At 43.3% G+C, this 13,340-nt stretch overlaps 1 protein-coding gene across 1 annotated transcript; it reads right to left on the bottom strand.

The window, feature by feature from the left end:
• Positions 1–10,315: 10,315 nt before the first annotated feature.
• Positions 10,316–11,466, bottom strand: RPRM (reprimo, TP53 dependent G2 arrest mediator homolog). Its single transcript, XM_055398236.1, has one exon. It carries the CDS (start codon positions 11,262–11,264, stop codon positions 10,935–10,937), a length of 330 nt encoding a protein of 109 aa, XP_055254211.1. The 5' UTR covers positions 11,265–11,466; the 3' UTR covers positions 10,316–10,934.
• Positions 11,467–13,340: the final 1,874 nt, after the last annotated feature.

The following is a 13,340-nucleotide window of genomic DNA, read 5'->3' on the forward strand; positions in this document are numbered from 1 at the left end:
CTGGTAGACAGATAAGAAGACACACACACACACACACATTCACACACACACATACATACATATACATACACACTTTGGAATGGAATATTCCACACACACAGTGGAATATTATTGAACCATAAGAAACAGAATATTGCATTTGTGACAACATGATAGATCTAGAGAGTATTAGGCTAAGTGAAATAAGTCAAAGAAAGACAAATACCATATAATCACACTTCCATGTGGAATATAAAAAACAAACCAATCAAAATGAAAACAGAATCATGAATACTGAGAATAGTGGGTTGTTACCAGAGTGGAATATGGGTTGGGCAAAATAGGTGAAGGGGATTCAGAGGTTCAAACCTCCAGTTATAAAATAGAGAGCAATTGGGATGTAACATGCATCAGAAGGAATATGGTTAATGATAGGGTAATAACTCTGGGGACAGATGGTTACTAGACTCATCATGTGACCATTTCATAGTGTATGCAAATGTCAAATCACTATGTAATACAAATGAAATAAGCATAATATTATACATCAACTATATATCATTTAAAGAAATATTTATTATTTATTGAAAAAATATACAAACTTAGATATTTAATTTTTTAAGATAAATTCAAATAGACCTAGATCCAGATCTCTCTTCAAATAAACCAGGATAGTATATTATTTCCTATGTCCTAGTAAGAACAAGATTTTGTGAATCACTGTGATTCTCTGGAGGAGGAAATGGCAACCCACTGCAACACTCTTGCCTGAAAAATCCCATGGACAGAAGAGCCTGCAGGGCTACAGTCCATGGGGTCTCAGAGTTGGACACAACTGAGTACCTGAGCGCACACACACACACGTGTAATGTATTGTGCTAAATTGGTACAAAAAGACTAGACACCAAAAACCAACTCAGGAAATTAGAAATAAAAAATGGTTTAGAAAAACTACCGCTGAGCAAAAACTGGGTAATCAAGCTATTGTATATATAGCAATCAATCAAAGATTAACCTCGAAGTGAATCATATTTGTAGCATAGCAACTTAAATTATTAATTATTGAAATTTGCTTTTATTTTTAAAGTTAGCATTTCCTGAAAAAAAGTCAAAAGGTAGGAAGGCCATCATGCCAAGGAAAAGGGGATACATTGCCAAAAACAGGGAGTGCTCTTATATTTGAACAAATGTGCCTGAGGCCTTTATGTATGTTGCAAACGTAGAGACCCTCTACTGTGAACATTGTGTTTCCCTGTGTTCAGATTCAGGCCTTCACAGTTGGAAGCCTGAAGATAAGATGAGCTTACCTGTTGTGATGAGCCATATGGGAAAACACTCCTAAACACCAGTTGGTATGGTTGATAGATTTCCTTTCTGAGCTACACCATCATCTCCTCTTTCTACAAGTGAATAAGAATGAAAAGGCCCACTTCTACAAGTCTCATGGGGGGAGAAGATACTTGCAAAGCAGCTAGTTACAGTTAGCAAGGTAATTTCTCCAAGTTAGAAGTATGGATCAGGCAAAGCCCCTCAAACTGTGCCCCCCGCCCCCCACCAAATGAACACTGACGGTTCAATATCTATACAGACAAGAAAGTTAAGCCAAAATTCATCTCTGGGTTAGGATGAATTTAGATGAGGGATAGTTTAGGTATCGGAGAAGGCAATGGCAAGCCACTCCATTACTCTTGCCTAGAAAATCCCATGGATGGAGGAGGCTGGTAGGCTGCAGTCCGTGGGGTCGCTAGGGGTCGGACACGACTGAGCGACTTCACTTTCACTTTTCACTTTCACACATTGGAGAAGGAAATGGCAACCCACTCCAGTGTTCTTGCCTGGAGAATCCCAGGGACGGGGGAGCCTGGTGGGCTTCCGTCTATGGGGTCACACAGAGTCGGACACGACTGAAGTGACTTAGCAGCAGCAGCAGTTTAGGTATAGAATAAGGATGGATTCAAAGAATGGTGATAAAAACATCACATGTTCCTATAAGGTGTCCCCAATTCCAAGGAAGATGGATCACAGGAGAAGTTCCAGGAAAGTGAGTTTGTTAGGTCAATAAGAAAGTGAAAGTGAAACTAGCTCAGTTGTGTCCAACTCTTTGCAACCCCATGGGCTATACAGTCCATGTAATTCTCCAGGCCAGAACACTGGAGTGGGTAGTTGTTCCCTTCTCCAGGGGATCTTCCCAACCTGGGGATCTTCCCAACCCAGGTATTGAACCCAGGTCTCCCATATTACAGGCAGATTCTTTACCAGCTGAGCCACAAGGGAAGCCAAGACCAACGTGGGAAATGTCAAATATTTTGTTTATCCCATGGAGAGTCATGAAGTCTAGAAGAGTGATCCTGTAGCAAATGAATCTTAATTTTGTCTAGTATTTTATTGTATTAAAGTTTTTTTAACATAAATGTTACCATCTCATCTTGAAGACGTTTTTATGCCTTGCCAGGTCCAGGGAGGACAGATGATTTTATTCTCATAAACAGAGATGTCAAACGATTGGTAGAATTCATATCACCAGGTACAAGGTGGTGGCAATGTCTGGCCGCAAAATCCGTGCTGTTGTCCAGGCTCTTGGAATTACATCAGTTCAGACACAGAGACTCTTTTTTTTTAAAAAAAAAAAAAAAACTTTTTATTTTATATTGGGGTATATTGGAAGGACTGATGCTAAAGCTAAAACTGCAATACTTTGGCCACCTCATGTGACGAGTTGACTCACTGGAAAAGAGTCTGATACTAGGAGGGATTGGGGGTGGGAGGAGACGGGGACAATAGAGAATGAGATGGCTGGATGGCATCACCGACTCGATGGACATGAGTTTGAGTGAACTCCGGGAGTTGGTGATGGACAGGGAGGCCTGGCGTGCTGTGATTCATGGGGTCGCGGAGAGTTGGACACGACTGAGCAACTGAACTGAACTGAACTGACAGCTGATTAACAATGTTGTGATAGTTCCAGGTGAACAGCAAAGGGACTCAGCCATACATATAAATGTATCCATTCTCACCCAAACTCTCCTCCCATCCAGGCTGCCACACAACATTGAGCAGAGTTATATATGCTATACAGACACAGAGATTTTGGAAAGAAATTATAAAAGGCTTCTGAGCCTTGCTGAAAGATAGTTGATAGAATTAATAGAGTAAATAATTCTAGAAAGAACGTAAGAGTCAGGAGATGCAGATTCCATTACTGACTTCACCACTGGCTAACTGTAGAACCCTGGGGAAAAGGCTTACCTTCTCCAGTCTTTGGTTTCCTTGAACAAAGTGACAATCGTTTTAGGCAGTCCAGCAGCATCCCTACTGCCTCTTCTAGTAATAGAGTCTCTTTCTTTTGTAAGAACTCCTGGCCTTGGAGTTTGACTCCATGCAGAAGCTGAACTGACTCTACCTCCCCTTGCTTTTCCCCTATCAGCACACAGGTGATATTCACTGAACACACTCTTCTTCTGGCACCCACCTCAGTTACAGAGTTTTGTTCCGGGATGGATACATGACCCAAACAGACCAGAGTTTACCCAGGAAAAGACAATTTCTTTAAGCTGGTATCTATGGTAAGATGTGGGTGTGAGCCTAAGAGAATCACTTTTTTTCTTTTTCCTGACATGTTTGGAAACAGCTTTACTGAAAGATGGAGAGAGTAGAAAAATCTGATAATATCATATATCGGCTTTTCAGACAACTGAAGCCACCTGTATCCTTGGATTTGGGAGTCACACAGGTCAGTAAATTTAGTTTGTTTGTTTGTAATTAGTTAGAATTGTTCATATTTGTTGTCACCCAAAGAGTATTGATTAATCCAGCTCATTCTCGCTTGAACATTTCATGAATTTAGAGGATATTTAAGTTGCTTAAAACAAGGAGAAAATATTTTCTTAAAAAGTTCATCTATGGAAGTTGGGGAGGGAAATTCACACTTGATCCTTTTGTTTATCACTCACTGAACATTCCTGGTAGGGGCAGGAAATAAAACACTCATTCCTGACCTGAATTTATAGAAAAATACAAGCAGACTCCAGAAATTCATTTGGAGTATTTTCTTCAGTCCTTCCACATTCATGCTCATCTCGAGCTTGAGTATATAATGTACAGTGAACCCTGTGTGCTGCCTAAAGAAAGGGAAAAAAAAATGAGTAGGTCACATCCTTCGAATCAATACAGAGAATGGAGGGTACTTCATCTGTAAGAGGAAAAGTCACAAGTGTGTGTGGTTCATACAGCTGGGTCTCCAAGGACGTATGAGCACAAATCACGCAGAAGACAGGATGGAAACATATGAGAAGGCCCCTTTAAATTCCATGATACTTTGCACTCAACTTTCAAGATCTAAGCTAGTACCTAGTGCAAAGTCAAGCCATAATGGATACTAAATAATACATATTTATTGATGATAAAGATAAGAAGATCTGGCAAGGCCTCTTTGACCTCTGGGTATAAGAAAATTGAGCTGGCTAACAGGATGCTTGCAATTAGTCCAAGACTTCACAGAGAGAAATGGAGAAGGAATTAGCAGTCTTCTACATTCTTGTCACATTGCTGAGCTCAATAGTCTTTGATCCTTTTAGTAAGTCCTCTAAATGTAAAATTTTCTAATCACTATTTTGAGAATTCACAATCTTCTTGTCAATTTCTAGACTTGAAAGGTTCTTTTCGTTTTCATTGATCTTCTTCAAATTTAGGGTCTCGTCTCATTTCTCTTAGCTTAGCTTTTAAAGATTTTCAAGCTTTCACAATATATAATCTTTGACTTTTCTGTCTCTTGAGGATTTAGCCTCTTTTTCATTCCATTTCTTAGATGAAGATTGAACCATACATCTCAAGATATAGATGTATTGTAAGACTCCAGGCACCTCCTATAAATCTTATTTACTGGACATTTTGGATGTATTTCTTTGCAACTTTTTCTGTGCATTGGTTTATAAATAGTGTTAAACAAAGAAGTGGGGAATATGTGATACTTCAATTTAGTCTGTAGTGAAATGGATGTGTTTTCATTGGTATACAATATAAGAAACACAGAGTATGTGAGTGTGCCCATGCATGCCTGCCTAATCAATACTATTTAGAATATGAACTACTTGATCCCGCTCAATTTATAGGGAAATAAAGCCAAAGAGACAGTCTGGATCCCAGAGGGATTCTTTTCCCAAAGCAATCAGACATCTGGAGTCTTGGGCTGATAAAAATCAATGACTTTCAAGGCAGTATATCTTTAGAAGTGGGGGAGGGAATAAGTACATAATGTGAGAGGAATTTGTGACAGTAGAAGGGAAACAGAAAAAAAAAATGGGTAAGAAAAATTGTAACACTGTCTCCCTATAATTAACCATATCAGGGCACAGGCTATAGCATAATTAGTTATGTGTATTTATATCACTATGATCTCAGAAATAGTAAATAGAAACAGTTTCTTTATTATTTGACTCTTTGGGCAGATCATATGCCTTCCTTTATGTGTGTTTACTGTGCCTGTGCTTCATGGGTCGAATAAACAGAAATCCGTTCATTTTTTTAGTAAGAAATTGTAATGTACCACATACACACGGGTGTTTGACAAATACTATCTAATTGTTTGAATTATAAGCTCAGAAAATATTACGATGTGATGGAAATCAGTTTTAAAACGGGGGCGGGGCAGAGTTTTGTTCCAACATTATCACAGATTGTTTGACCTTCTATATATTGATCACTCTGTGCCTGCATCTGCCCACTCAGAAATATTTCAGCAACTGAGCACTTACATGTATTTAGAAAAGGAAACTATTTACCCATAACCCCTTCAAAATATATATAAATAGTCAAATAAATGAAAATGTAACTTATTTACTCTCATTTACTATGGGTTGTTGAGTTGGATGTAAGCCACTTGTCTGCACTCTGAGGTGTATTTTTAAATGCATTTACTTATCCTTACAATAACAGTCCGTGTAGAAACTCTCCTCTGATATATTCTGAATTTCTCAATACAAGTCTAATAATTTTAGATTATTCTGTTGTTATCACCAGATATGTTACATGACTTTGACTTTGATAATATTACATACTTTGACTTCTTCCTGAATTGTCAAATCTAAGCTAATGCTATAAAATTAATCCTGGACTCTTAAACAGTTTAAGCATTTAAACAATACAGAAATATCTGGAAAGAAGGACAGAGTGATGTTGGCCAAGGAAGCAGTTAATCATTGAGCCTTTAAGTTCAGACATTAGGAAACAACTACTACTGTTTGAGTGGACTTGAAAACATATCCTATTTGAGCTACTGTGCGCATATCTAAATGGGATGTGGCAGGTGGGTGAAAGATTTATTGATTCCTGTTTGGGGTATTACTGTAGACTTACTGCTTCAGTAGGCTTTCAAACGAGGTTTGAGTCTTACAGAACAAACTGAACCCTGGAATCCTTTCCTGGCATTGCAACCCCCAAAGTGACAAGTCTAATAAGCCAGGGCTAAGGAAGGCTTTAAACTGCATGAGGAACAGCTGTTGCGTGCTCTTGCAGAAGCTCAAAGGGAAAAATGCTTTGAGGAGAAAAAGTGGCTGTTACTTAGTCTTTGAACACCCGAAAGTTTCTGCAAACAAAAGTGCACATTAGTCTAAACGCAGCATACAGAGTTAAAGGAACCACTTGCTAATCACATGCTCCCCAATTCACTGGACTTTCCTTTCATTGCTTCCTCCAGTGAGAACACAGAGATCTGGGATATTTAAGGCACTAGTTAGATTATGTGCAACCTGTCAGCATAGAAACTGCTATCTACCTAGGCCTGGCTAGGTGTCTGAAATTTTGCTTTGACTGTTGTAAATAATAACCTGTGTTGAGGAGCACTGGACTTTAGGGGGAGGGTGTCTCCTACCTAAAAGAACAAGATTGGAAAGACAAAATAGATTTCTAAGATACCTATCGAAGTGAGCTGAGAAACGCATTAAGAGACATGGGAATAGTAAACAAATTAATTCAATAGAATCATAGAATAGGAATGTCCTTTTAGAACACATCTTCCTCATTTTAGGGCTGATGGCTCTCAGTTACTTAGAGACCAGAAGCAAACTTTCTTACATCATCGTCCAGTGTGCCTTTTCCTCCCTCACTCAGAATTAATGTAAGAAGACATGATAACAGGACTGATTGAGGATCCCTTGAGAAACCAGGGTGGCTTGAAAATCAGAAAACAGGCACAGGGATCATCCATCCACCAGCCAGCATGTCTCAGACTTAACACAATAATGTGATGCTATGCTTAGACTTCCCTCAAGCAGGCCTAAAGTGGTTCAACACTCAAGTCCTTATACATTTTCAGACAAAGTGGGAAGAGTCACAACAACAATCTTAAGAAAAATAGCATTTATTAACAATTGGCTAAGCTACTTAGGTAGTGGCCACCCAATTAGGCTCGGGGGCATCCACGGCTGTCTACACAGCCTGAGAGGGGTTACAACCCTGCTAATCCACTTGCTATGTCTCACGAAATCCTCTCCCTATTTCTGCTGTATTTCCAGAAGGGTTTCAGAAAGTATCAGATGCCTCCCCATGGACCATCTGCCAGAGCCAGCGAGTTTTTACAGGAAGCCATCTTACTGCCTCTCTCTCAGTACTTCCCACTAATTACTGACCACATGGTGGACTTGAGTGCAGGATGATAAAATCTGCCTGTGTGCATCCATCCCTCTCAATTCACAGTCTCTTAAGTCCAACATTGTTTTCTTCTATGAAACTCAGAAAGTGACTTTTAAAACTTACTTTCCTTGCAGCACACCTTTAAGGAAGGATCAACACCCCATAAACTCTAGGCAGGATTTAAAAGTTCCATTTAATGCATTTGTTAGGATCAAGATAAAAGACTATCAAAGGCAGAGTAAGACAGGGAGTGGTGTGGGGCCTGAGAAAGTGGTTGCCGTGTGGCCATCGGGGAATAGGGAGTGTAAAAAGCTTCTCGCACACATTGCCTCATCTATAAAAACCAGAATTACTTGGCATCTAAGTAACAAATGGATCTAAAGGCTGGAGAGAGGAGCTGTTGGCAGGAAATGTTCCCCAGGGCTATGATATTTTCAGATCATGTGCATTTGTCTATAATGCATAGATCATGGATTACAGAACTCTGTTCACATAACTTTTCTATTTAAGGGCTAAATTTTGCAGGTTCTGATTTGTTGACTACCATAGTTTCTGGTGGTTAGGAGAATAAATCTGGATAGTTAAGGAAAAATGATAAATTTTGCCTTTGAGATGCAAGGAAGAGGAAAGTGCTGTGAAGAAGTATTAAGAGGAAAATGGATGGAGAAGATCATAGTTATAGCAGAGATTTAAGATCATTAGTAGAGGAGAAAATAGTAGGGGGCCTGGCAGCTTCCCCCACCCCCACCCCACCCCCGCCCACCTGCTCCCAATTTTCAGGAATTTGGCTTTAAAGAAGAAATGCTCTTCCACACAATGTAAACTGACCTGCAGGTTGAGACCTTTCTGTGTCTGAAACTCACTATAAGCAGATAACTTGTACACAGCAGAGCACAGTGGAAGATTCCTACACACTCTTGGTAGGTATCTTGGTAGATTGGTTTTTGATCCCAAATCAGTATCCACACTGAGTTTACTTTTAAATGTCTGGTCTGTCCTTGAGTGAACTGGTTGTTCTGCTTTCTTTGAAACATGGAGACAGCAGATTAACTTGGTGCCGCAGAAACCAGCTACAGAATAGAAAGTCTCCATTTCCTATCTTCCTCATTAACAAAGTAAAGTGCCCTCCATGACTCACTCTTGACTACATGTTGCCCCTGCTCCCCTGCCCAGGCAGAAAACAAGCAAATGCTTACCTGCTGAACATACAGGAACAACAGGCAAAACTTCAAAATCCTTTCCTTTTCAAGTCTGATATCTAATAGCATTCAAAAATATATATATATATATAACACATTCTATGTCATATCCCGACATAGACAAGATTTACTTTGGGAGTGAAACAGATACCTGAGTGGACAGGATGTTAAGGGACACAAACATTTGATCCCAACCCTTCAGACACTTACACTGTTTTTAAATAGGACACTTCATTGTTTTATTTTTCTTTTTTAAATTTTAGTCCACCTTGTAACTGCGACAGTGAAGCCTTTAATTGCTATACCATAGTAGAGAATTTTTCATATTCTTGAAAATATTTAGGATCCTACCCCAGGTGGAAAAACAAACTGCTCAAAAACTGTTGCCAAGTTTCAGCTCGAAGCTATTGTAGCCTTTGGGTTATTTTCACATTCAGTTTTCCAGGCTTTTCTTTCCAAATCCCCTTCAATTTCTGAGGCCAAAGACCATCTGTAGCTCCTCTCCCGCCAACTACAAGTTTGGGTTACACACAGCTCTGACATTCAGAACCTCGGTTAACTTCTCTGAACCTTTTGACTGGGCCTGGGACTGATTACCCAGGTCGCGTTTATCTTTTAATTTCGCCCTTCAGATATAAAATGTAATATGACAAAGACAATACACGTCTTGTTTTAGTAACAATGGTGTACCCCGGGGAGAATCAGCGTCACTCTGTCACTCTATACTTTAGGAACTACTTTTCCTCGTCTTTTTTTTTTTTTGGATCAGGATCCTGACGCCTGCTTGCTGACGTTGGTCAGGAGAAAATGCCCTCCCTGAAGCCTAGCCAAGCCGTCTCTTCCCTTCATTAGCTGTGTAACCCTGTGTTCCCACCGGAGCCCTGCACGGAAGTGTAATCTTCCCGCGGGGGCCTCCCGTTTTCTCGCCTGGCTCAGAGCGCTGAGCCTAAATGAAATATAAAATATTTCCTGAAAGGGAAAACAAAGGATGCTGCCTCCAGGACGGCTCCAGGGCCTGAGACTTGGCCAGGGCACTCGTCCCTGGGCCTCTCTGTCTCGCTCCCACCCTCGTGCCTGCGTCGGATCCACGAGTTGAATCGCAGTCGCCAAAGCGAATTCCACCTCGGACTGGTAACCTGACCCCTCAGCGTCGCCCGTTCCCTTCTGCCCGGAGCGTGGAATGATCACCAGGAGGCCAGGAAAAAAACACTTAAACGTTGCATTTATTAAGGAAATTTTAAATAGGAGAAAAAAAAAAAGTCAAAACGGTGTCACGAATGTCAAGAGCACTTTTGTGGTGTAAACCGTGCAGTCACGAGCTAGGGGTTCTATTCCGGATCTTTGCCCCAGGGCCAGCTGGAATGCCCGTGGCCAGCCCTCCCCTCCCCGACCCCTACCCCGCCAAAGACCCAGTTGGAAATGCAATAAAAGACATAACTCACCCCATTCACATTCGCAGGCTCCCCTTCCCCCCACCCCTTCCCCTAACACAAAACTCTAACCCCCTGGGAGGGAAACAGGCCACGAGGGCGAAAAAGACTTATCAAATGTTTGTATTCAAGCAAACAAAGACAAAATCCCTTAAAACGGCAGGTTACAATCAATCAAAGGTATTTATCGCCTGTCCTGCCAGGGCTGCAAGGAGCGGGAGGGAACCGGCGCGAACCCGGACACGGTTTGCGTGTCCCCGTTAGTTCGGTTAAGTGGCGAATATGCGGGTCACTTTTCCGGTCACCAGGCAATAGGTGCCGTTGGTCTCTGCCTGCCCGCCCTCTCCACCTGCCCCCCCACCCCCGAGCTTGGCCCACCTGCGGGAGGAAAGGGGCCTTGGCCCGGGTCGGTGTCCCCGCATTCTGCACTAGCGGCAGCTTCCAAAGTTCTGCGCCCTAATCGCCTTCTCTTGCCACTTGCTGCTGAGTCCAGAGTCAGGGCTCTCTGCTCCTACTGCCAGGCCTGGGGACTTCCAGAGGGCGAGCGATAAACGGGTTCGGCTCACCCCGAAAGGCAGAAGTCGAGAGAAAAAACTGACTCCGACAGGTTTGCTTCGCCCAGTCTCGAATGATGAGGGGGCGCGGCCGGGCTGGCGGAGTGGGGAGGCGAGGGGCGGCTGCCGCGGGGGCCGGGGGCCGGTCAGTAGGGCCCCACGACCACCGCCTCCACCTCCTTAGACGGTCTCCGGTCCTTCACCAGGAAGTTGATCATGCCCTCGGACTTGATGAGAAGGTTGCAGCCCAGGAAGAAGATGCCGAAGACCACGGTGAGCGAAAGCACGCACATGACGGCGATCTGAACCACGCGCATGATGTACAGGCTGCGCTCGTCCGGGCCGCCCTCCGCGAAGCCGTCGTCGGTCACCACGGACGCCTGGGTGCAGCAGCGCACGGCGCGCTCCAGCGCCTCGCTGCTGTTGGCCAGGAACAGGCCGGCCACGTCGGTCTGGTTGCCCAGCGCCGGATTCATCGTGGGAGCGGGCGGGCGACTCGGGAGGCGAGGGTCCGAGGGGTGGGAAGGCGGTGGCGCGGCAGAAACAGGTGAGCTGAGCGCTCACTTGCGGACTCGCGCGCGCGGGGGCCGCTCGCTAGCTTCTTTCCGAAGTCCCCGGCTCGCGGGAGTTTCGCCGGAGCCTTCCCGCCGCGCGCCTCAGTCTGGCTGGTCTGCGCCGTGTGCTTCTGCCCGGGCGGTGCTCGTTCCCGGCGCTCGCTCGACTGGGGGCTGTTGGAACTTGGCGGGGCTGGGCCAGCGGGGCCGTGGGAGGTGCGACGGCGGCGGCAGGGCTGCGGCTCTGAGCGCACAGCGGCCCCTTCTGGCCGCACCGCTGCTTTGCGCCCGCCGCTGCTGGGCGGTGGGGGAAAGAATGGGGCGAACCTCGTTTTTGATTTTTCTTGCTTCGCCTCTTTTCCAACTCCAAGGCTAGGCAGAGATCGCTTTTCTGGCTTGATGGATGATTGAAGAGTTTCGGGTGGGGGAACGGTTGTGACCAACTGAAAGTTTCCTAAAAACTGGGTCACACAAGCTCTGCGTGTCCTTGGCCTCCCGCCCCTCTCACCTCCGGGAGGTGGAAAGTGGCGATGAGTCGCAGGTGCCAGATGGTGCCAGCGAATACATGGGCCCGCCGCCTGTGCCTGACTTTGTCTCGCTTGCGACGAGCCGGGAGGGAAGGAAGAAAAGAAAGAAAACGAGGGAGAGATGAAACGATCGGGAGACAGAGTAAGGCAAATTTTATAGAGACTCTTGGGGCAAAAGAAAAGGGTTTAGGGAAGGAAGGGTTCTTCTGTGGCCTTTGTGGTTGCCAAGAACGGGGTCACCTCCCTGGTAAGGGAAGGGAAGGTGGACAGAATGCCTACCCTTGGTAATCTCAATTGCAAATGAGATTTTGGATGTGCTTCCAATGTTTTTCTCTGCTGGCACTAAATCAGTTGTTTAAGGGAATTGCTCATCAGCACCCATCACCTAGAACACTGGCCAACTCCTGGAAGATCTCCCCATTTTCCGTAAGCTGATGTATTTCACCCTGGTCATTTTAAACGAAGCTACAGATGTTTTAAGGGCCCGATTGAGACTTCAGTCCATTATGATTCTGCTTCTGGTTTCAGTGAAATGTTACAAACCTGTCAGATTGTTTCTTGAGCTCTAGAAGAATTCTTCAGGTTTTGTTTTTTTTTTAATCCTTTCTACTCTTTTTCTTCCCCTTCTCTTCTCCTTTCTCTCTCCCTTCCTTTTTTCTTTCTTTCAACTGTAACAGCTGGAAACCAGTAACTTAAAGCCCAGTTCAAACTTTTGATAGAATACATTTATTAAATTTGTATTAAAACAAAGTAGCTGTCCTGCCATTTTCAGCTCTATTCTCAATTCCATTATATTTGCTTGTTAAACCCTGTGATTTTTGTCTCCCAAACATTATTTACTCCATGTTCAAAGCTTTCCTTAAATGTTTTGTGCTACTTTGTGACCATAATAAAATAGAGTGAACTGTATTTTAGTGAAGAGCTTTCAACTTTGGGATGTTGATTGTATACCAGCTTCAATAAGTTTAGATGCTTCTAAGTAGCTAATTTTATTTTGGAGGGATGTTTCACAGCTGAAGACCTAGGCTTCTGGGCCTCATCCATAATTCATCTGGTTTATTGCTCTAATTTCCCATGGTTATAATTGCCCTGAAGAATACTCTAGTCCCAATAATTTCTTCTTTGAACAAATTTATTATTTATTGATTGGAAGAAATTATTTAAATCTCACTGTATATTCAGCCTGTCTTAGTTAATATGGGTGATACTTAACAGTAAAACGAAGTGCATATGTGAAAAATTATAGAAGAATTTAAGATAATATAAAGCAATACTGCAATGAATGGTGGAGGCAAGTAGTTAGAATTTAGAAAAGCAAAAGGTGGAGAATATAGATCACTTACAGGGATATTGGGACTTCCCAGGTAGCACTAGTGGTAAAGAACCCGCCAGCCAATGCAGGAGCCATAGAGATGTGGATTTGATCCCTGGGTCGGGATGATCCCCTGGAGGAGGGCATGGCAACTCATTC

Source organism: Moschus berezovskii, chromosome 2 (assembly GCF_049115385.1).
Source record: "Moschus berezovskii isolate FMDL1 chromosome 2, NW_MosBer_1.0, whole genome shotgun sequence".
NCBI classification, from domain to species: Eukaryota; Metazoa; Chordata; class Mammalia; order Artiodactyla; family Moschidae; genus Moschus; species Moschus berezovskii.

What these genes read in the sequence shown, in the direction of transcription:
- RPRM (XM_055398236.1), bottom strand. Translation starts at nt 11,264, where the DNA reads ATGAATCCGGCGCTGGGCAACCAGACCGACGTGGCCGGCCTGTTCCTG.